The sequence below is a fragment of the Ischnura elegans genome (genome assembly GCF_921293095.1).
Source record: "Ischnura elegans chromosome 13 unlocalized genomic scaffold, ioIscEleg1.1 SUPER_13_unloc_1, whole genome shotgun sequence".
In the NCBI taxonomy this organism is placed as follows: Eukaryota; Metazoa; Arthropoda; class Insecta; order Odonata; family Coenagrionidae; genus Ischnura; species Ischnura elegans.
Genome location: NW_025791657.1, coordinates 2,086,887 through 2,109,684, shown reverse-complemented (window position 1 = coordinate 2,109,684; position 22,798 = coordinate 2,086,887). Strand labels below are relative to the sequence as shown.

At 37.4% G+C, this 22,798-nt stretch overlaps 1 protein-coding gene across 1 annotated transcript in view; it reads left to right on the top strand.

Moving 5' to 3' along the window:
* LOC124172482 (zinc finger protein 271-like) overlaps positions 1-21,562 on the top strand; it is a 34,299-nt gene extending 12,737 nt beyond the window's left edge. Inside the window, exons 7-9 of the mRNA XM_046551920.1 lie at positions 8,956-9,028; positions 19,077-20,891; positions 21,495-21,562. Coding sequence (XP_046407876.1) covers positions 8,956-9,028; positions 19,077-20,891; positions 21,495-21,562 — 1,956 coding nt within the window. The remainder of the gene's footprint in view (positions 1-8,955; positions 9,029-19,076; positions 20,892-21,494) is intronic.
* Positions 21,563-22,798: the final 1,236 nt, after the last annotated feature.

The following is a 22,798-nucleotide window of genomic DNA, read 5'->3' as shown; positions in this document are numbered from 1 at the left end:
AAAATTTTTTGAGAATTGCTCATCAACGAACAAAATATATAGGCAGCTACAATTATATAACTGTTTAGCAATGAAAGTGTTCTTGTAGAATTTTTTAACATTGAGGTCATGTCTGAATTGACATGTGGTCATTCCATTTCAAGTTAACCAGGCCATGACACCTGCTGACACAGATTTTCATGAAACTTGCCATGGTCATATATCCTGGTATAACTAGAAATTGTGCACACTTTTTGCCTCCAAATTGTTACTGAAATATGAGCAATTGAACTTTGGGCGTGACCCCTTAAGTGCCGCACTGTGAGACACATGATGATTTTTATTTTCATCCATAACTCCATTGTTGTGAGATGAGAGGCCATGATTTTTTTCTTAAGCTAAGTGGTCCATAATAATCCCACTATTATCATTAAATAATCACTGCATGAAATAATTCAGCTGCAAAAAAATAAAGTTTTCAAAAAGATCTCACTTGTACCATTTTTCATTGTCAGCATCCACATGAAAAGGCCATTTGAATACAGACTCATGGTTCAGTTTAAAGTAGTCATTAATGTATGAGCAAATATCCTGAGGAAAAAAATCATGATTCCGACATTCTTTTTATCTTCATTGCTACTTAGAGAAATACGAGTTTTATAGGCTTTAATGTTGTACCCTTTTGCCAAACGCTAAGGTCCTGTGAGGAAATTTTTGAGGACCATACCTCTAAAAAAGTGTAAGTCTGTGAGAGCAGCAGGCATCATGGTGAAGCCTGGAGAAAAAATTTGCTGTAGGTGTGGCATGAGGATATCCAAAATTTATAGAAGTGAAATTATTTCCAATGGTATTGACCAGAGCAATAAAGAACTCACATCAGTTCAGTCTTTGGTGGAAAGTGATAGAAAATAAGAAGAAGCAAACAGCAGCTTGGAGGCTTTAGACTGCTCTCCTGTGAATTTACATTATTTGTCTTCTCATAGTAGACACTCATATGGAAAAGAACAGATAACACAGGCTAAGCATTACCTAGTTTATAAAGTGTCTGATGCATTGAAATAAGTGAATCCATCCCTGGAAAATCTAAGTAGTGATGAAGATGAGAGTGACAGTCAACTCATCAAGCAAAGGGCAGCTGATTTGGATGACCTACTGACTAAAATAAAGAATAAATTGCCAACAGTTAGCTGGCAGGGTAAAATGCAAATGTTGACCCTGGCCCCTTTATCATGGTCTAGGAAAAGGATTGTGAGTGAGTTTCATGTTTCAGACTACACTGTGAGACAAGTAAATAAGTTACTTGATGAGAAGGAAATACCTGCTATGCCATCAGCATGTGCTGGGAAACCACTTCCAAACTCCACATAAGAGCTGCTGAAAATTTTTTTACGGGCATGACAAGAATTCTATATTGATTCCTGGATCCCAAGATAAAGTCAATGTGGGTAAAAATGAGTATATGCAGAAGAGGTTGATTTTATATAACCTCAAGGAGCTTTATTTGCTCTTCAAAGTGCAGTATTCACAAGAAAAAATTGGGTTCTCCAAATTTTGTTCACTTCATTCAAAATGGTGTGTGTTGGCTGGTGCTTGTGGAACTCATTCAGTTTGTGTTTGTGTCATATTTCACAATGTGAAACTACTAATTAGTGCCTTGAAATTGAAGGAAACATATGGAGTTGATGGATATCGTCAGCTGTGACAAAACAATGCAGATTTTATGCTAAGAATATATTCTTACCGTCAAGATCCTTCCAGGCTAATGCCCCGTTTACACAACGATCGGTGTGACATTGATCCGTACGCGCCTAACCTCAAAATGTCGTGTAAATGCACAAAGTTACCATCGTAGGCCTTAGTACCTAACACTGCCGAACTTACAATGGTTAGCGCTAGTGTGCCAAGAAAAAAGAGTTAGGAAATGAAGATTGATGCATATACAATTCTTTCGTGCCGTTGCAATCTTGATACAATAATTGATATTTCATAAATAACTCTTAATATATCTAAGATATATGGCAACGATTGAAGGCGTTATTGAGCAGGTAATGAAAGGACGTTAGGGGAAAGCTTTTTCTGCTGTTCTATTTAGCAAATGATATCGGATATTGTATACTATACCAGTTTTATGTATTTCTTTATTTAAGGGTTAACCCATAACCATGTATCCTTACATTATACTTCACAGATGATGGAAAATAACTAACATACTCAAAATATTAACCAATTAAAATCGTTGTATGCAGGGTTTCACGATAAAATTCATCACAAATATCTATAGCATTTAGATGAAGACATGGAGAAATCAATACTGGTGCCAAATTAAGCCGAAATCTTTGCCTTTTCTAGTTAAATAATAAGAGCAATGTGTACTGTCTCTAATGCATGAATATTCTTAAATTATTTGGCATATTCTCTCGAAGAATCTAGATTCTTATAGACTTCACGGACTGTTATGACTAGTTTTATTAAAACCTCATCATTCTGTTAAGCTGGGAGGTGAAGACATAATTTGCTCCAAGGTAATTAAAAACAAGCAGGTGAGGATTTGTATAGTTATGACGGGATCCATAAAAATATACTTATTAAGGAGATAGGGACATTCTAAATAAGAAATGATAAATTTGTCGAGGAATAAGGCAGTGTTGATGGATCCTTTGTCGTGCAAGAGTTTTCAAATTAAATGGGGATTGAAGATATGAAGTGTTGAGTCAGACAGTGAGATTCATATGTCGTAAATATTTAATTTGAGAAATTTACTTTGGACACATTTAGCCGAATTGAGTCGATATTGTAATAAGATGACCAGTTAACATTATATGCATATTTGGAATGTAGCAAAGCAACATATCTACTGTCTTTACTGCATGAATATTGTTTAACTTTGGACAGATTCCCATAATGAATCCTACATTCTTTACATTTTTACCGACAGTTCGGTCTAGCTTTAGTTTTAGCACATGAGATCATTAATATTATTTTGCTTCTTAATTTCCAAGATTTCAATTTCCTCACGCAGTCTCGTCGTCAGTTGTTAAATGACAATTCCACAAGGAGGACAGCACTGAGTTAAGATGGTAACTTTTAGACATGTAAACGCACTGCAGTTGCGATCAACGTCATGGTATAAAGGGGCGTAAGGGATATCATCAATTCTGAATTTTGTGAATAAACCCCTACTGATAGAGTGAAATATAGACAGTGGGTTTCCTCTGATAGAACAGAACTTCAGTTGTTTACATCATCCATTAATGAAACCTTGGAAATTCTATGCCTCGAAATGAATAAACTGATACCACATTGTTACGTCACTAAAGAAGAATCTTCGTTTTTAAAAATAAGCAAAGAAACCCTCATTCGTGAAAAGGCAGTTATCGTAATGGATTTTAGTGTAAACTCTTTATTTTTAATTCAGGATGAATTTCAAAGTTATCACTGGACCAATCTATCATCCACCCTTGCTTGATTTACCTGAAGAAAGATGGTACTCTCTCTACCTCATCTCATTGTTTCATATCTGATGACCTTAACCATGATGTGGCTTTTGTTATGGAAGAGCAACGTCACCTTATAGAATTTTTAAAGAGAACTTCGCCTATAATCCAAGAGGTTCAGTATTTCACAGATGGATGTGCTGGGCAATATAAAAACTACAAGTCTTTTATAAATTTGTGCCATCATTATAATGACTATGGAATGAATGCAACCCAGTCTTTTTTGTCTATAAGCCATGGAAAGTCCTCCTGTGATGGTATAGGTGGTACAATTAAACAATTGGCACAGCAATTAACAAACAGTAGTGGGATGTATGAATTTTATAGAGATAATATGAAAAACATCAAAATCCATTACATTAAGTCTAGGGATGTGGCTTGGTCATGTAGTAAACTTTTGGAAAAATTCACCAAGGCAAAAACAATTCCAGGCATAAGAAATTTCCATCATTGTGTGCCTTTACCAGATGGAAAAGTCACTGCAAAGTTCACTGGCCTGGATGACAAGTACAGCATAATATTTGATTTTTTATCTGAAACAGTGGATTACCTAGATAATTTGGCTGTTGGTTCATGTGCAGCTTGTATTTAGAGCAAGCAGTGTGGTACATTAAACTAGTTGAAGCTCTCAACCATGAAGAAGGTGATATTTCAGTTAAATTCATGACACCTAAAGGGCCCTCACCTTCATTATTCTCTCGGCCAGAGAGGTATGTTTGCTTTGTGCCACTAGGACACATATTGTGGGTGCCTAATTCTCCTGCAACTGCAAGCTCTGGGAGGTCATATTACTTCTTGAGGGAGGAAGTGGCCAACATTCAAAAAAATATTTAGACTTAGTGAAAAACAATAAGTGCCGATCTCACCAACTTTGATCAACGCTTGATCAACCGTACAATGAATCTCAAATCACACTGATTGAGTTTCACCAACGACAATCAGTGTGATTTGAGGTATCAGGGATCAACATCCTTGATAAAGTTGATCATGGATTTTCTTTGATCAAACCATGATCAACCAAGATGGCCGATTTATTGTCATCATCTGGCGAGGAGTTGGATATTATTATAGATTATTTCAACTTATGTGCACACCACAGGTCCTTTGGAAGTAAATGTGTGTGATATATACATAGAATAAGGAGTTTAAAAATGAAATTTAGATTATCCAAACCTGCCATTGATTTTGTCCTAGAGCGTATTTGTAACAGGGCAAAGGAAACAGAAGGAATCATCCATATCACCCGTGGAACAGCTTTAATGGCTCCAAGATTCTACGTAATGGAAAGCCTTCAGTTAAATTGAGTGGCTTGATCACATTGTATTTAAATTTAGCGGATTGTCAACATGAGGGTAACAAATATCGTAACGCTGAGATTGACGTTGTTTATGAAGACACGGGTATCTTGTTGGAAGATATTCCTTCTGTTGGTCTTGTTTCGGTGATGGTTTTGTATTTAAATAATACGTTTTATTATAACTGCTATGTGTGCGGTAATAGTATGTAATATTAAGTATACTTGCTTGGAATCAAATGGTAGTTCAATCGGTCAGTAGTTGCGAAGCTTGTAAAGTTAAACTTCAAGCTGTTTGTTAGAAGGATGTTATCTTGAGGAAAGAAACTTACTGTATTAGTTAGTATTAATAGCAGTGCTGCTGTTGGAGTAAATGGTATGTAAAATTATATTGTGTGTATGGTAATAGTCATGTCAAGTTTCCATATAAGTACATAAGTTAACCTCAATTTCAAGATAAGCATTTTGGCACCTCAGCTTACATAACGAGTTCACTTTCACATTTTAGTTTCATGTGTGTAAATCAAGTGTAATGGCCATTCAAATCAAAACCATTGGAAAATTATCTTCAAAAGTATGTGTCCCTACATTCGCTTGATCGTTGTTGGCATAGCTTTTCGGTGATGTTTGAGATGATACATTTTAGTTAGAAATTTAATGAGTGAACTTAATATAACTATTACTGATTATTTTAACAGTGGCAAATATGAAAATATCTCATTATTTTTAAAGGTAACCGAAGATAATGGTATTATGGTATTATTATACTATATTGTGGTACTACAAATTCTGGGTAGATTTTATTAATTAATGGTCAGGAGATAAGAAGTATTCAACGATGTAGTCTTATTCATTATACACGCTCAGGAGTTAGTCATATTCAGCTCAGTGATGTACTCTGATAACACTGCTGCGTAGGATTTGGAGCAAACTGGTAATAATGATATAATTGTATCCTTAAGATGATTAATGTATAGTGGTGCACTTTAAAATATCTTACTTCATAAAGGTGATGTAGGTGAGGGGGTCACATAACCCACAATGTTATGTAAAAGTTAGATAAATGGCTAATCATAAACCAGTGAAAGAATCCTATTAATTTTCTTAACTACTTTTTGAATACTCGGCATAGTAATAAATACAAAAGGTGTAAAATCATGGCAATCGACAATTTCATTGCATGCATTATATTTACAGCTGTGGTATTAATAAGATATTGGCAATGTAAATTAGAGATTTTTTACCATATTCTTCTATGAAGAATATTACGTATCAACGACATTAAATTGTTTTTAAGTAATGTCTACTGCTGTTGGATGTATATCACAATTTATTTTCCATGAATTCTTTGGCATGATGAGTTTGTTGCTCCTAATATAAGGAAGTGATAAATAGATGTCAGGTATGTGATGTGAGGTAAGATCGTGGGCACGAATTCATGAATTGTGTTAATATAAAAGTATTGTTCAACTATAGTATGTGATGGTTCAAAACAACTTAGATATGGGAAGTATAAAGTTTAACATGCTACCTTTTTCACACATCAATTATAGCTTGATATATACTGCAGCTTTGTTAGCATATACTTTATTAGTTTATTATGCTGTGCCCTTACTGTTATCATTTCATCATAACCATCCTCTGTATACATGTTCGAAAATTAAGTTAAGGATTCTCTTTTAAAGTCAAAGCATGTAAATGGAGCAATCTCTTTCTTCATTAGGTCGATAATCTTCACATGTTATCATTATAAAATACAAGTGAATAAAATAAAAAGAAAAAATTGCTGCTGGGTTTTTTTGATGCTAGGACCTTTGTAATGCTAGTATGAGTTGATTAGAGTTAGGCCTGGAAATAATTATGTGCATCTAATAGTGAAGCTCATCCCATAGCTAGTAGATAGACTGTTATTTAAATGAATAATACAGATTATTGCAATTACATATTGCGATAGACTTCTCACTAAGCTATAATAAGATACCAAATGTAACTGGTTGGTCTGTTGCTAATTCCCAAGGGAGCAATTGACCTGATTAAGGCGATTAAAATTCTTGCCAACCTTTTATTGTACACATTTATAAATTCTTCGTGGCAATATAACATCCTTCAGATCTATTTTTCATCATAATTCAATGGTGGCAGTAATGGTGGTGGGAATAATTCAATGATAGCAGTGGTTACCAAATGACTTGATATTTATGTTGAATATAAATTTTGAAATTTCTAAATGAATTGCTCCAATATATCTTAAATAGCAGTTTGCATTGTGTCTCATTAAATTTTTTTTACATGGCATTGTAAATTGCTTTACAAACTATGGTCTGAATGAGCTTAATTGACTTTTTATTTTCACATTGAGGTTTATTTTATGTAGCTGTCATTTAACCTGCCTCAAGTTGCAATATACATTTATGTAATTAGTAAAGAGGAAGCTAAGAAGCTCCTGAGATTTAAAAGTTTTTGCAGATACACAGTAATTGGTGAACTACTAATAGTGAGTAAATCAAGCAGGCTAATTAAAAAAATCCCATTTTGTATAGCAATGCTGAACCAAGAAGTCATACAATTTCCAAGTGGAAGAGAGGAACTTGTGGGGATAAAAAAAGACTTTTTTTTGGGATTGTTGGATTCCCAGGCATCATTGGGGCAATAGACTGCATGCACATCCCAATAACTTCATCCTGAGGAAAAAATGTGGATTTTTTTGGAAATAAGTAGTCATAATTTTCTATCAATGCCCAGGCAGTTAGCTCTCCTACCCTATAATTGACTAATTTGGTGACCTGGGTTTGTTCACCATAGTACTATTTTCAAAAAGTTTCTTTTGAGGGCTAAAGTTTTGAGTGCAGAGGTTGCATATGTGGCTGAGGTTATATCCATCCTCCCTTTTGAAGGTGTTTGGCCTTTTCGCTATCTTGACGGATTCACGTGTAAGACGCGGATGATATTCTTCCGTCTTTGCCAATAACCCTGTAGCATTAAACATTATTTATTACGCAGAAATTCCCAAAAACAACCACCAACATTGATTAAAGAAGCTGTGAAAACCTTTATACGAAACTTAGCCATTATTTTCAAAAAAAGGGACAATATATTTGGCATTTGGCCGCATGGCATATTTCATGGGTAACTTTAAATTACCGTTCACAAGGCAACGAGAACTGATTCAATATCATGAGTGATTGTGTTTGCGTGCGTATACAGTGAAGGTTGAATGGAGTGTGGAGTGTTTCCCCCTCCCCCCACAATTCCCCGATCTCCCAATTTTGGGGGTTTTCCGTGATGTGTACGTGATCAGTGAAAGGTCCACATTTTTCCCAATCCCCTCCCTGCAAACAGCAACTGTGAGCACCGAATGGCGTGTGACGGAACCTGGACCCCTTTCCTCTAAAAAATGAGAACAAACTTCGGCAATCCCCCCTCCCGGTGGTGAGGATTCCATGAAACCTGCTTCTTTCTGAGTTTCCTCCAGTTGCCCCGACCTCAGCAAACTAACACTCTCTGGTCAATAAAGTACGGACGAATTTCTCTTTGAGGAGACATATCGACCAGGGCTTCATGATGCAGCCATAGGCTATGCCCGACAGCTGATGGTGTCTTGCCTGTCTGGTGGAGGAGAGGTAGAAAGAGAAGAGAATGGTGGAGGTTAGACTGTGAGGTGAAGAGTGTATAAGAAGAGGAAATAGGAGAATAGAGTGGTAGATTTCCCGTGCCAAGAGGAATAAGTTTAACCCACGACGCCTTGAATTAAATATTCTCTCAGCCCATGGTGAATGAATACGTTGCAGAAGCCAGCCAAGGAGGTCATCCCCATCCATGACTGAGAGCCAATAAGTAAAACTGTTATCCCACTTGACTTCCCCCCTGTTAAGAAGATTCACAGAGAAATCCCCTTTATAATCAAGAATAGAAGGACTAACTCTGAAGAAGACCGGTTGCCCTGCTATATTTGTACCTTGACTTTGTTTATTCTTTTGGCCCACTTTTTTCCCCGGAAAGGAGTGTATATTTTAGTATTTAGGACATCATATTATTTGTCAGATTTTAGGATTAGTGTTGGTGTTGTCACTTCATTTGTTTTTATATTCACGTGAAAAAAATATTAAAAGATAAGATTTTTGTTTCATTTTTCTATTATTTTAGAGATGTCATTTGTATTTGGTAAATCTGAAATCTGCTTACTTTCAGCCTACTGATACGGAGAATGGAGAACTGGTTCAGAATCCCACAATGGCCATAGAGTCTATGACAGAGATGGAGGGTGAGTGATCTTCAGTGTTTGAAAATGACGCTTCACTGAAATGACTTATAACTGAGTCCAGCTAGGCGAATGTCCAAAAACTGGATCTCAAAATTCAATTAAATTTTGCAAACATCGCATGAAATTTTTTATATAGTTTCTTTTGTCTATTTACAGATGAATTCATCAATCTCAACTCTCAGACTCAGAATTCATTAAAATTAAGAAGATTAAGATTTGAACTGTTTCGTAATTTCTTTCTACACTCTATTTTACAAAAGCTAGTTTTTAGTCAATATTCCCATTAAGTTCACTGAAAATTATATTTTTACATGTGGCTCGACCCCGGGTCCCCCACATGACAACTGGGCACTTTAACCACTTGACTAATGCTCACCTTTTGCAGAGTGACTCTTATACATGAATATATTTGACCTGTAAATTTTAAACTGCATTTCAGTTTAAACTATTTGGTTATATGTGTAACCCAATATGGGGGCTGATTCAAGGACAGCCCCCGATTGACTATGTATAACACAAGAAAATTTAATTGAATTCTGAGAACAGGTTTTTGGACAATTACCTTGTGAAGTATGTAGCATCTGTATTTGTCATCCATCTATACATTCTTTTGTTTATGATTTTAAGTTCTGCTTGAGAATGCAATCAGGTCGGCATGTGTCTAGTGAAATTTTCGTCATGCTTCAGTGACATTAACCAATATATGCAGTCATGTGCATTCATATGGGAATTCCAGTGTACTTTACCAAACAATTTTGTCTTTAGGACTGGGTAATAGAAAAAAAATCCCAATAAGTCACTTGTAAATAACAATAAGCATAAGATTCCAAGTATGTACCATGTTAATTGTGGCGTCCATAGACAGTATTGACATGGAACTTGTTGGAATGAAATCAAGTGGTTTTTTTTTTCAGTTTTAAAATGATGGTAAAATTTTGCTTCAAAAGACACCCCAACCAATTCACTGTTTGGTGCTCTTGGCAACTGTGCTTTAATGGGCCTAACTGTTATTCATGGAAAAAGTGAGATATGGGAAAAAACTGATGTGGCTGAAAATAGGCTGAACTCAATTTCAATACCATGCGTGCAGCAGTTGTAGATCTGCTGAGGAATGACAGTGGTTGACTAGGCCATGCTTACTTATTCTCGTTAGATAAGATTTCAAGGTTATGGCTTCATCCAAATTGTTAAAGGTGTTAAAGCGAAGTACAAGGCATCAACCTCTTTGATGGTCGATATGAGAAGTTTGAATTAATTGGATGTTGGTTTAACTTATAACTGGTTAGTTTATTTTTATTTGGACGTTCTAGTGGTATTTTGTACATTTCTTTACATTTTAAGTACTGAGAGTTTAATGAAAATTTATTCTGTGTGTATTCAAAGTTTAAATATTATTGTGATTGTGGCTTCTGAAAATAGATAAATTGAAAGTGAAGTATTAGGGAATTGGAAAATGGATACATGTTCGCAACCTGTAAATCAGGTATCTTTGCCAACTTTCAGCTTTTTCATATGAAGTCTGTGAATCGACAAATTGAGGAAATGAAATAGATATTCTTACAGACTCATGAATGAGACTTTCCCCTCTTAGCACAAAGATGGTGAATTCAACCCTGAATACAGGGTCAGCCAGTGAAACCAGACGATTGTAGATGGTCGTAAGATGGAGTTGGGAAGTAGTGTGGGGGGAGGCTACTGATATGTTACAAAATGTGCTGTCTGCCATTTCAGTGCATCTTTGCATGCAAAGCCTTTCATCAAAATGTTGGATGCATTGTGCAAACACGACACTTTTTCTCATTTTAACATTCTGCATAACTGATCTGTTCTGATTGTGGTTTCTGAAACCAATACATCCTGAACCATCGAGGCTCTCAAACTAAGACTGGCAGGGAGAGATACCAGCGGCACTGTGAGTGCACATTCAAAGTTAGAACCCTTTCCACTCTTCTCGTAAGGAAGTGCATTGATTGAAGGCATTATATAAAATTTCAGATCCCGTTCTAATGCCATCCACAACTTTGGACCCGATGTATCAGATGAAGGGCAATAACCGTGGATATTTGGATATGAAGTATCCCCTCTTACCATCCCTAATGTTAATCTAGGCATGAGATCATAAATACACCATGCCTTTACACTTTAAATAATTTTATAAATAATGCAAGGGGTAGTGGTTATTAAAGTTTCATTAGAAATTGAGAGGTGTACCACTCACAATCAGAAAATGTGATCTTCATTTACTGCTATTGCGATTCAAATATTGTGAGGGGACACACCACCTCGCGAAGAATGACTGTAACAATAGAAATTTATAGCACAACTCATAAGTTGTAACTTGATGTATGTTTTCGGAAAAAAATACTGCATCAACTTCCGAGAAGCTCTGCTGCTCATATTGAGTCTCGTTAGAATGCTAAGTCTCCGTCGTATTTCGACATTTATTTCTTTGCGTAAAATGCCTAAATAAAATCAGAAATGCGTAGCGTTTGGTCTTATTCTTTTTTAAATTACGCGCACATTACTAATATTTCAATCCAATAAAGGTGCAATATCAATCGCCTAAAGTCATTGTTAGACACCTTTTGGGATAATAGGTGATTCATGCAGCAGTTGACCTCCAGAAACTGGGTCAAAAACTTTTCAAAACTTTGAAGCAGGTAGGCTGAAAAAGGTCAGTGGGTGAGAAAATGGGGGGCGCGAAACACGTTTATATTGTTCTCGTGTAACCCGATATCTTTTTCGAAGCTAAGGTCTCCGTAATATGATCGCTGCGCGAGCTGGGACCTTTTTTTATTTCGGAGAAGAGGACAGTCCCAGAGGGGGGGCTAGTGCTGAATGGAAGGGGAAATTGGATCTTGGGAAATGCGCTAATGTAACTATCCCACGGTACTCATGCAGCACTTGACCTCCGGAAATTGAGAACTTCAAAGCAGGTGGGCAGAAAAAGGTCAGTGGGGGAGAAAGAGGGAAGGGTGAAACACGATTCTATTATTCTAATGTATTTTGAATCGTTTGATTTATGGTCTTTGTAATACGAACCCTGCGCGAGCTGGGGCCTTTTCTCGGAGAGGAGGAAAGCATCGGAGTAGGGGCCGAGGGCTGATGGATGGAGGGGTAGCGGATTTTGGGAATTGTGCTACGCAGTTACTATCCCACGGAACTGAGCGTCTCCTGGTGGGAGGAATCGGGGATTTTCGGATTTTTCACCCGATAATTTTTGGTTCCCCACGTCGAATTCTTTTCACTGCTCTAATCCACGAATTTGATGTAATTCGTCAACTTGCCTAAAACGGCGCTGCCTGCTCTAAACTACTACAGTTATCTACATTTTCCGAGTCAACTACCAACGACGTGCGTGCGACAGTGTATGACGCGAAATTCAAAGTACTAGAGGTATTCGAGACGGTACTTTTAGCATAACTATTCGAGACCTCGAATATCAAATAATTTCTAGTATTCGAGGTATTCGAGTGTTCGCGGATACTTGTCGCATACCTATCTAATTATTACCCAAAAAAATTCAGTGCAATCGAAAGGATGACTATTTTCAAATTAAATATATATATTATATAAAGTAGGCCGGCCCTTATTTTTCAGAATTGAGAAAAGTTATGTTTTCCTAATCTCAAAATGATCTACATGAGGTTCATATTCACGTGTTAAAATTTGGTTACACTAAAATAACGGCAACCCGTGCCCCAAGGGCCCTAAGTACTGAGGACCCACAATTGAGATTTTTGGGGCTGAAAAAAGCTATTTCTATGTAAAACGTGAAAGTAAAGCCCTTTGGGCCGATTTCCTGTTTGTTTTGACCTATCTCTAAGCGTTTAGGAGATATCGTCCGTCGTAATGTAATCCCCCCAGGGCGCCACCCCGCACCGCGGCACCGCTGAGTTGTGGTTCTCCGCTCCTAACAGTGTCAGAAGAATTAGAAATACAATGAAAATGTATTTTATTTTGGCTAATGTACCGAAATGCATGGAGAGAGTGAAAATAAATTGATCTCTTGGATTGGAAGTATTGTTATGGCAATTAAATTCTTTCTAAGGTAAGCACATTTATTCAGAGGCTAGATCTTGCCAGTGTGAGCAATGTCTTTGCCGAGGGAGGGGAGGGGGTTGAGGGGAAGTCTGTAGTAAGTGGTGCGGGCCGTACCTCAGCGGTCCCGTGGTGCGGGGTGGCGCCCTGGGGGGATTACATTACGACGGACGATATCTCCTAAGCACTTAGAGATAGGTCAAAACAAACAGAAAATTGGCCCTACAGGGCTTTACTTTTACGTTTTACATTGGAATAGCACTTTTTCCACTCCAAAAAAACTCAATTGAGGGTCCTTAGTACTTAGGGCCCTTGGGGAACGGGTTGCCGTTATTTTAAAGTAACCAAATTTTAACATGTGAACATAGACCTCATTTGGATCATTTTGAGACCAGGAACACATAACTTTTCGCAATTCTGAAAAATAAGGGCCGGCCTAATATACAGTTACGTACAGTCATGTATGATTTACCAATTCAGGGAATAAATCTATCAAAAATCGTATGACAATGTATTTAATTTATAATTCTCTTTACAGCATACGAAACTAAAATATACAATACCATTTAAGCCTTATTGTGAAAGGGAGACAGGCACTCGGGACAGAGTGGAGGAGAATCCTTACAGCCAGTGTAGATATACGCGGTCTCTTTCCTATGCCGAAGAGTGCTTGCACCGTAGATACTTCTTTCTGCCACCCTCCTCTTGGATGAGTTTGGGGAAGTGAGATTAAGATATTGATGGTAAAATTGGTTTGGAAAAACGAATGTAGGATGGAAGGATAAAGTATCTAATGACAGAAAGGCGGAATCTATGAAGGGAAATCTTTTCGTTGGGTACACGATTAATGAAAAAGCGTGCATAGCTTTCCGGAAGGAATTATTAAGGATTCAATGGGGAAGTAAAATAACCTAAAAGGGACGGATTTTTTAGAGGAAATACTCGGGCACTGCATCGTTTGGGCCGGTTTTCGGTGAAAAATAAGGGCTTGAAGAATGCTACAGATTCAATCACGGATTATGTATTTCTGAAAGCAAGGCAGGTCAAGCAAGATATCAATTCTCCATCGGTCTGATATTTTGTTTATAGGAATACTTCCCTTGTGAAATAAAAGGCCTATGAAGTTAAAAAAACTCTTCATACGTCAATTGTTTTCAATTCCTAACCTTTCCTTTCGAAGATAATGAGAAAGTATGTCTGTATACGAAGGAGGAGAGGCAAAAAAAAACAAGTTGGTCGTTGGAAGGGGGTGGAGTGGTGAGAGCTGGGTTTTCTATGAAAGTGAGATTTAGAGGGGTCACTGAACTTTGCCTCCACCGCAAAAGACGTTCGTATGAAAGAGGACTGACGGTATAGTTGCACGGTTAGGACAAAGAGAATGGGCCAGGGATTGACATAAAGGAATCGGGCATAGAAAGAGGCAATGGAGTACCTGACTGTGGTTCATCCTCCTCGCTAATTTCTAACTGGGAGTCTTCAGAGAATAGGGTAGTTTCCTTCATCAATGAAAACGAAAGGCATTGATTGCGATTCGTTACCCACCATTAGTGTAATCATAAAACACAAATTATTTGGATTTTGAAATACCGGTTTAGACGAATGGCAAGGGCCAAATTTTATCCTCATTTGAAAAAGGGCAGATTGGCGCCCATGCGATGCCACTCCACGTGACGTCACAGGGACCTAGTTTCTACACGACAGGATAGGAGTTATACATCGTCTGAGGTTACCAATGCATGCATGAGGCGCAGAGCTCAGGGAAACATGTCTTAATAATCACCTATTGAAACTGGCTAAGGTCGGAAGGTTTTCTTCGTTTGATAAGTTATTGATAATCCTTATTTAAGCCAAGTGCTACCAGCCAGCAGGGTACTTGGCTACCCGCTAGCAGCCTGCGTCGTATCAACGCTAAGCCTTGCGTCAAGGTCACCTCACAGGGCGGCAGCGGGAACCAGAAATACGTCACACGGAGAGATTTCCTTACCCGTCGCGTTTTCGCGCGCTTGAAATTTTTCACTTTTCATTCATAGATATCGTCATTTAAAAATCTAAAAGCGTGAAATACGTACTCCAAGAGTAATAATCTTCCGACATAGGCAGTAAAAAAATTATAGGAAACCACCCTTTACCGGATTCCCGCTCTCTTCCAGGAGCTCCCGCATTTTCTCCTTCGTGTACATTCACCTAGAGAAGGCAGAGAGCTCGGAAGGAAATGCTTTTGTACTTGCGGAAGTTTCCTCCCTTTATGGGTGCGGTCCGTTGAACGCTACCAATGCTTCGGAGCGCCACCAAGCGGTCCGTTATTCGCTACGGAGCACTACAGGTTAGGCTGTGACGTCACGGCAAACGTCATACACCGGTTTCCCGCCTCGCTCCGGACCAGCTCCAGACGCTCCCCTGAAAACTTGGGTCACGGAGGAGCGAGTCAATTTTTGGCGGAAATTCGAAGGGAATGCACTGAGGCAATGGAGAGTTTACTCACGTTGCAGTTGATGGACGCGGACTGTGGACGCCTTTCTCTTGTAAAAGTGACTACGAAGTAACGGAGTCGACGCACTTAGTAAATGGATGTAAATTTAATTGTGATTTAAATAAATATATAGCAAGAACTAAATATCCGCAAACATTGTCGTATCTCCCCCAAAATGAACTCAAATGTCTTTGGAAGCACCCTTTACATACAAAAGGCAACAAAAATTATTAAAAGGGGCATGTAATATAAAGAAAGGATTGTAAGAACATATATCGACAAATTAACTCATGCCATAAATTAAAATCAGAAGAAAAATAGGATATACATGAAAAAGATTAATGTTTTTTAATAGTCGTTAACCATTATAACTGGGAAAACGGTAGAGTACCTACTTCTTCCTTTACTAGGGTAAAGAGTTTCATTGAGAAGGGTAGGCGAGGGTTGGTGTGAGAAATACGGCCCAAAGTTTCTTCCTTTACTTTGAAGAACATCGATATTGAAAAATAAAATTCATTTTAATGATATTCAAACATATTTATTAATATTCAATGACCATAATCACCTCAATTCGCAATTAAAACCTCATCTTCGATATCATAATCCCAGTTCGCCCATCCTCGTTCATTTCCGCCATATTGACTTCGCTCCTGACCGGTCCGAAAAGAAATTCTCGTAGCGAACGTGGCGCCTATGGACCGGAGCTCCGGAGCTCTTCCGTCGGTAGCGTCTGGTAGCGAAAGTAGCATTCATTGGACCGCACCCTATGTCAATGGCTGCAGGTCCTGATGTGAGGTTGAAGATGAATAGGCAAGTTAACCTCTTTCTGGCGGCGTCGACCCCCAGCCAGCATGCAAATTTTCCCTTTGACTCCTCGCTGCCGTACCATTCGCAATAAATGTATTTTATATTTTTGTAAAAATTCCTATAAATAGCAGGATCAAAGTAAACACACTCGGTGAAATAGACCAAAGCTAAAATTCTACATACAGCTTTACTGACGTAAAACTATTTATAGGAACAAAATATTTAGAGAATAAAAGCAGTTTTTTAAAGCAACTCCTTAGACTCACTTCTTTGCCAAGCCATGGTATAATTTGCAAACAGTTATTTGCAATTATATTATGACTGTTTATGGGTGCATAATATACATATATCAGCAATAAATGTTATAAATGACTTAGACTTTTTCCGTAAATAAATTTTCCCTTTCGCGCCGGACCTTCGTTGAGGGAAATTCTTCCTCAATACGAGTCTCGTGAAAGTTATCTTTACTTCCCTGTATGAAGCTTTATCGCGTCAACTGAAGGCAGTGGTTCTGTCCGTAACCATTTTTGGACCCAACTCAGTGGGGCGCCGATCCCTTTCCTCGGCCTTTGTCCCAGACCCCTAGAAGGATTTAAAAGCCTCTTCCTAGGACGAGTCCGTGGTCAACTGGCTAAAATATTAGTGCAAAATATATGAAAATATTTGTTGTTCGCATTGATTTTTTTACATTCAAAATGAATTTTGTTTCTTTTCTGAGCGTGCAGAAATTTTAAACGAAGTTCTAACGTTGATATAGACGGATTTAGTATATTTACTAGTTGGTGTATAACTCCGTTGATATCAACGTTAGAATTTGGTTTGAAATTTCCATGTCGTCAGCAAAAAAAAGATGAATACATTTATAGCAATAGATATGAAAAGTGAGCAACAAATATAGTTTTGGAAAACGCACTGCAAATAACAGTAATTGACCGCATGGAGAGGATAAGAAAGGGTCGACCTGAGCAGCTGAAGATAGGACTGGGCTCGCGCTGAGGCGGATCACGAGGGGCGACTGCGTCCGTGGGTCTATTGTGTCCACCACGGTCACTTTTTTCGACCTGTGCCGCACAGGCGTGGCATTCGTTGCTTAGGGTAGGAAAATTAACGCCGCACAGGTGTGGCATTCGTTGTTTATGGAAAAAAATCCTCGCCGCACAGGTGTGGCATTCGGCGCGAAAGGTTTAATATGCCCTAGACAAGTGGCCAAATGCTGGCCCATCCTTTGGTAAGAAAGAAAGAAGTGCTGCCTCAGATTGTGAGTATTCACTCCTTCCGAGACGCTGGGTCATGCTAGAAGGATGAACATTTCTTGCTCCTCTCCCACTCAGGCTGGTAGCTAAATTCAATAACTCCCGTAGCTAAAGGGTTAACTAAAAGTAGCGTCTGAGGCAATCCGCATGACGAAACTTTTATGACCGACTAGCTTAGGAGTGTAATGCAGCAAATAAATAAAAATTCCAAAACCCGTTCTCTAAGGTAAGCAATTAAATCAATGATATGAGCAGTTCCAGTGTAATTCGTACACCTCGTGCACAAGCATGGAAAAGACGAAACCGAAAGTCAGTCAATTAAATCTGACATCAACTTTGCAATAGCTATTTGCCGCAGCATTAAAAACAAGAGCGCAAAAATTGAGCATGAATTTCAGGATGCAAACGTGGTCATAGGAACAGGGAGTTGGTTAACGGAGGATATATAAGCAACAAGTAAGTGTTTTCTCCTGGATATAAAACTTCTTAATGAAATAGGACAGGTGGCAGATTTTTTATAGCAGCGTAATCAGTTTTGCTCAACGTCACCCATGAAATAACCAGCAATTAAATAGAGAGAGTGTGGTGTACAATTAAACAGCAAAAGAGAAGGGAAACAATCTACTCCAATTCCGAATCAGTTCTCACATAATGTTTAATAATGAACTAGTTGACAAGTCTAACAAAGGAAATAAAACATTACACCTTTTAGCAGTAAGCCATCTTAAATAGATGAAGCAAATCAATATTATTGCCGGTTTAAGTGGTCACGGAATAATTTTGGCGACCTGTTTGCTCTTTTTATAAACCTCCAAACTCCGTACTTGTTATTATTTATCAATTATAAAATATAACATTTGCCTTGATTTAAGAGACAGAAGATTTATTAATGATTAAGGGAAATTGTAATCTCCCATCTCTAAATTGGGATTCATCCACTGCAATCGGATTTTTTAGAATATTATTACCCATTTATCATTCTCTCTATGATTTATTATGCTGGCAATGATTTTTTGTGAGCTTTTTATTACCGTCTGGCCACCATAGTTATTGTTCATTATTATTGCATATTTTAAGTATTGCATTGCAAGAAGCTATTTGCATTTAATAATGATGAGAATTGTTTCAATTCAGCATTACATCGTATATGTGTGCATGCCATTTGTAAATTCATGTTATAATTACTTCTGTGCATGAAAAAGTGCATTTAGGTGTTTTCTGGAGTAGATACTTGAGGTTAGTATGCAAATATATTGCTCAATTTCTCTGAGGAGCAGTGCCACTAAATTCGTGAAGAAATGAGTGGAAACCTCCGTAAAAAAAATTAGCTGACACCTTTTTATATGTATAGTATCTAAACAAAGAATTGGTTAAAGGAGCTATCTTTTATCTGTCTAATGGCTGTTATAAATTAGTTCAACAAATCTATGATTTCACGCTTGACCTTACTTATTTTTAATGTGAAATTCTTTTCTAGAGTCTCCAGCTACTGAAAGAGCCTCAGCCTTGTTTGCAGTCCTTGAACCAAAGATTAGAGCATCACATTCGTCCCTCAAAACTTTTCTTTCTAAAATGGAAACCAACAGCTCTTGTCAGCCAATCTCCTCCAAAAGTTTCAATCAGCTAACGTGTAAAAGGCAAGGGGTGAGACAGAAACGTAATAGGCTTCTTAAGAATAACTACAAAGAAACAAGGGAGAATAAACATGTGAGGGAAGAGAGGGGAATCTTCATTGTAGATGGAAAATCATGCACAGGTAGTCCACACACAGCAAAGAAGTCCTATTCCTGCAGTGAATGTGAAAAGTCTTTCTCTAAAAAGAGCAACCTTGTCAATCACATTCGGACTCATACGAAGGAGAAACCTTATTCCTGCAGTGAATGTGATAAGTCTTTCACTGAAAAAAGCAGCCTGGTCCGTCACATTCGGACTCATACGAATGAGAAACCTTATCCATGCAGTGAATGCGATAAGTCTTTCTCTGAAAAGAGTACCCTTGTCTGTCACATTCGGACTCATACGAAGGAAAAACCTTATTCTTGCAGCGAATGTGGTAAGTCTTTCTCTCATAAGAATTACCTTGTCGATCACATTCGAACTCATACGAATGAGAAACCTTATCCATGCAGTGAATGCGATAAGTCTTTCTCTCAAAAAAGTTCCCTTGTCCGTCACATTCGGACTCATACGAAGGAAAAACCTTATTCTTGCAATGAATGTGATAAGTCTTTCACTCAAAGGAGCACCCTTGTCACTCACATTCGGACTCATACGAAGGAGAAACCTTATTCTTGCAATGAATGTGATAAGTCTTTCACTCACAAGACTACCCTTTTCAGTCATATGCGGACTCACACGAAGGAGAAACCTTATTCTTGCAATGAATGTGATAAGTCTTTCACTCACAAGACTACCCTTTTCAGTCATATGCGGACTCACACGAAGGAGAAACCTTATTCTTGCAATAAATGTGATAAGTCTTATACTACCAATGAAAACCTTGTCTTTCACATAAGGACTCATACGAAGGAATATCCTTATTCGTGCAATGAATGTGGTAAAACCTTCTGTCGAAAGATTAGCCTTGTCCGTCACATTTGGGCTCATACGAAGGAGAAACCTTATTCTTGCAATGTATGTGATAAGTCTTTCAATCAAAAGAGCTACATTGTCCGTCACATGCGGTCTCACACGAAGGAGAAACCTTATTCGTGCAATGAATGTGATAAGTCTTTCTCTCTAAAGAGTAACCTTGTATGTCACATTCGAACTCATACGAAGGAGAAACCTTATCCATGCAGTGAATGTGGTAAGTCTTTCTCTCATAAGAGTTCCCTTGTCTATCACGTTGGGACTCATACGAAGGAAAAACATTATCCATGCAATGAATGCGATATGTCTTTCTCTAAAAAGAGTCACCTTGTCTGTCACATTCGGACTCATACGAAGGAGAAATCATATTCATGCCGTGAATGTGATAAGTCTTTCTCTCGAAAGAGTCACCTTGTCAGTCACATTAGGACTCATACGAATGAGAAACCTTATCCTTGCAGTGGATGTGATAAGTCTTTCTCTCGTAAGCGTGGTCTTTTCTTTCACATTCGAACTCATACGAAGGAGAAACCTCATTCTTGGAATGAATGTGATATGTCTTTCTCTCAAAAGAGTCACCTTGTCAGTCACATTCGCACTCCTACGAGAGATAAACCTCATTCTTGCAATGAATGTGATAAGTCTTTCTTTCATAAGCGTAACCTTGTCCGTCACAATCGGACTCATACGAAGGAGAAACGTTATTCTTGCAAAAAATGTGATAAATCTTTTTTTGAAAAGAGCAATTTTGTCCGTCACATTCGGACTCATAATAAGAAGAAACCTTATTCGTGCAATGAATGTGGAAAGTCTTATACTACCAATCAAAACCTTGTCTATCACATGCGGGTACACCGGAAAGAAGACTTATTCTTGCAATGAATGTAGAAATACTTTCTCCTGATAGATCCACCTTTTCTTTCATTTGGAAACATACAGGGTTAGGTCTAAGTTGTCTAACTAATTGATATTCATTACCAATCATGGTAAATTATTCTTAATATTATGAGTACTATTCGTATGAAATGAAAAAATATCCCATAATGTTGAAAATGATAAAAAAATATTCAGTTGGATCTGCGACCTTATTTTATTTATCATCAAATATTTTTGTACTAAAATAATTTATTCCTGTATATTTAACTGCTAATTTTTTCACTGTTGGGAAATTATTTACATTTAAACGTAAGACATGCATTTAAACACTTTCAATAAATGCTTAGGGCACTTTGTCTCGAGAATAATTTTCAATATAATGTCAAAGTTTATTGCGTGATTAATCAATGCTTAATTGTCTGATCAGTGTTAGTTGATGTTGTGCATCTATGTAATTTATATGCAAATGTGAAGTTCATAACAATATACGATTGATGAAAAGGGTGCTGAACTGAGTGACTGGTCTGGTTTAATTGTTGATGTACACACACACCTTTCAATGATCACATCAGTATTGGGTTGTAGTTTGAATGGCTGCACCACAATCGCCGTGCAATTATTTGTTCAAATGACTATAATATGTCCTATTGAAAACATTGCTAGCCATGGTTAATGCTTAAATGATATATGTCAGGTATTTTTTCTCAGGTGAATGGCCATATATTTCCTGGTAACTTTGTCCCGTTTACAGGCACGAAACTAATAACTTCCGTGCTGTGTATAAATACAGCTTTTAGGTAATTGGTCGTACTATACGCGTGGTTTTGCGTATAGAGATATATCAATTGAGATGACTTTATCATGCACAAAATATTTCACGTAAAAAATGTGGTCAATGTACATATTTTTATCGCAGGGAATGCAAAGCCCCGGTTTTTTAAGCATGCAAGGGCATTGCTATCATGCAGATATTTATGAAGCCAAGTTTGCATGCGCTAATTTGTGATACTGTATTACGTTCAAGTGGTTGTCTGTATTCACCGCTTTGCAAATATTTTACCGTCAGCGCCAAAAAGATGTGCCGCTGTAATTTGCACATTTATATCTGGATCTTTGTGAATGCCATAATAATGAATAAAAGGACATTTTAAAGGAAATTTTATTATAAATCCTTATTTCTTTGTTATGAAAATTTCAAAATCGAAGACACGCGGGTGCGAGTTTTGTTGTAAAATAACGAAATTATTTATACACTATTGTGTCCTATATTACTTAATTTGCATATTGTTTTAATAATTGATGCATGAGTACCAAGGATCAAAATACAGAGACAATTTAATACTTATTAACGTTTTCATTAAAAATACAAGTATTTTTTCTAAATATATAATATAACAAGTAATAAATATTTAAAATAGCAAAACCTAAGTATTTGAAACGGTTGAAAAAAATTAAAAATTTCAAAAAAGGATGGTGTTTTTGGCAAAATATCAGTAGTTTTTAACCCATGAGGCCGAGTAAATAAATACTACAAATATGTAATTTTTCTCTTTATTTTACTTACTAATATTCTAAAAAATGTAAATTGAAAATATGGGCCTTAAAAATCCTTGTGGTAAAAAATAATTGTCGAGTACTCGAAACTTTGGCGAAATTGGTATCTATAGGCAGTTCTGCAACCCGCATTACCATATATTGCTCTCTCGTGGGAATATGCCGTTTTTATTGACG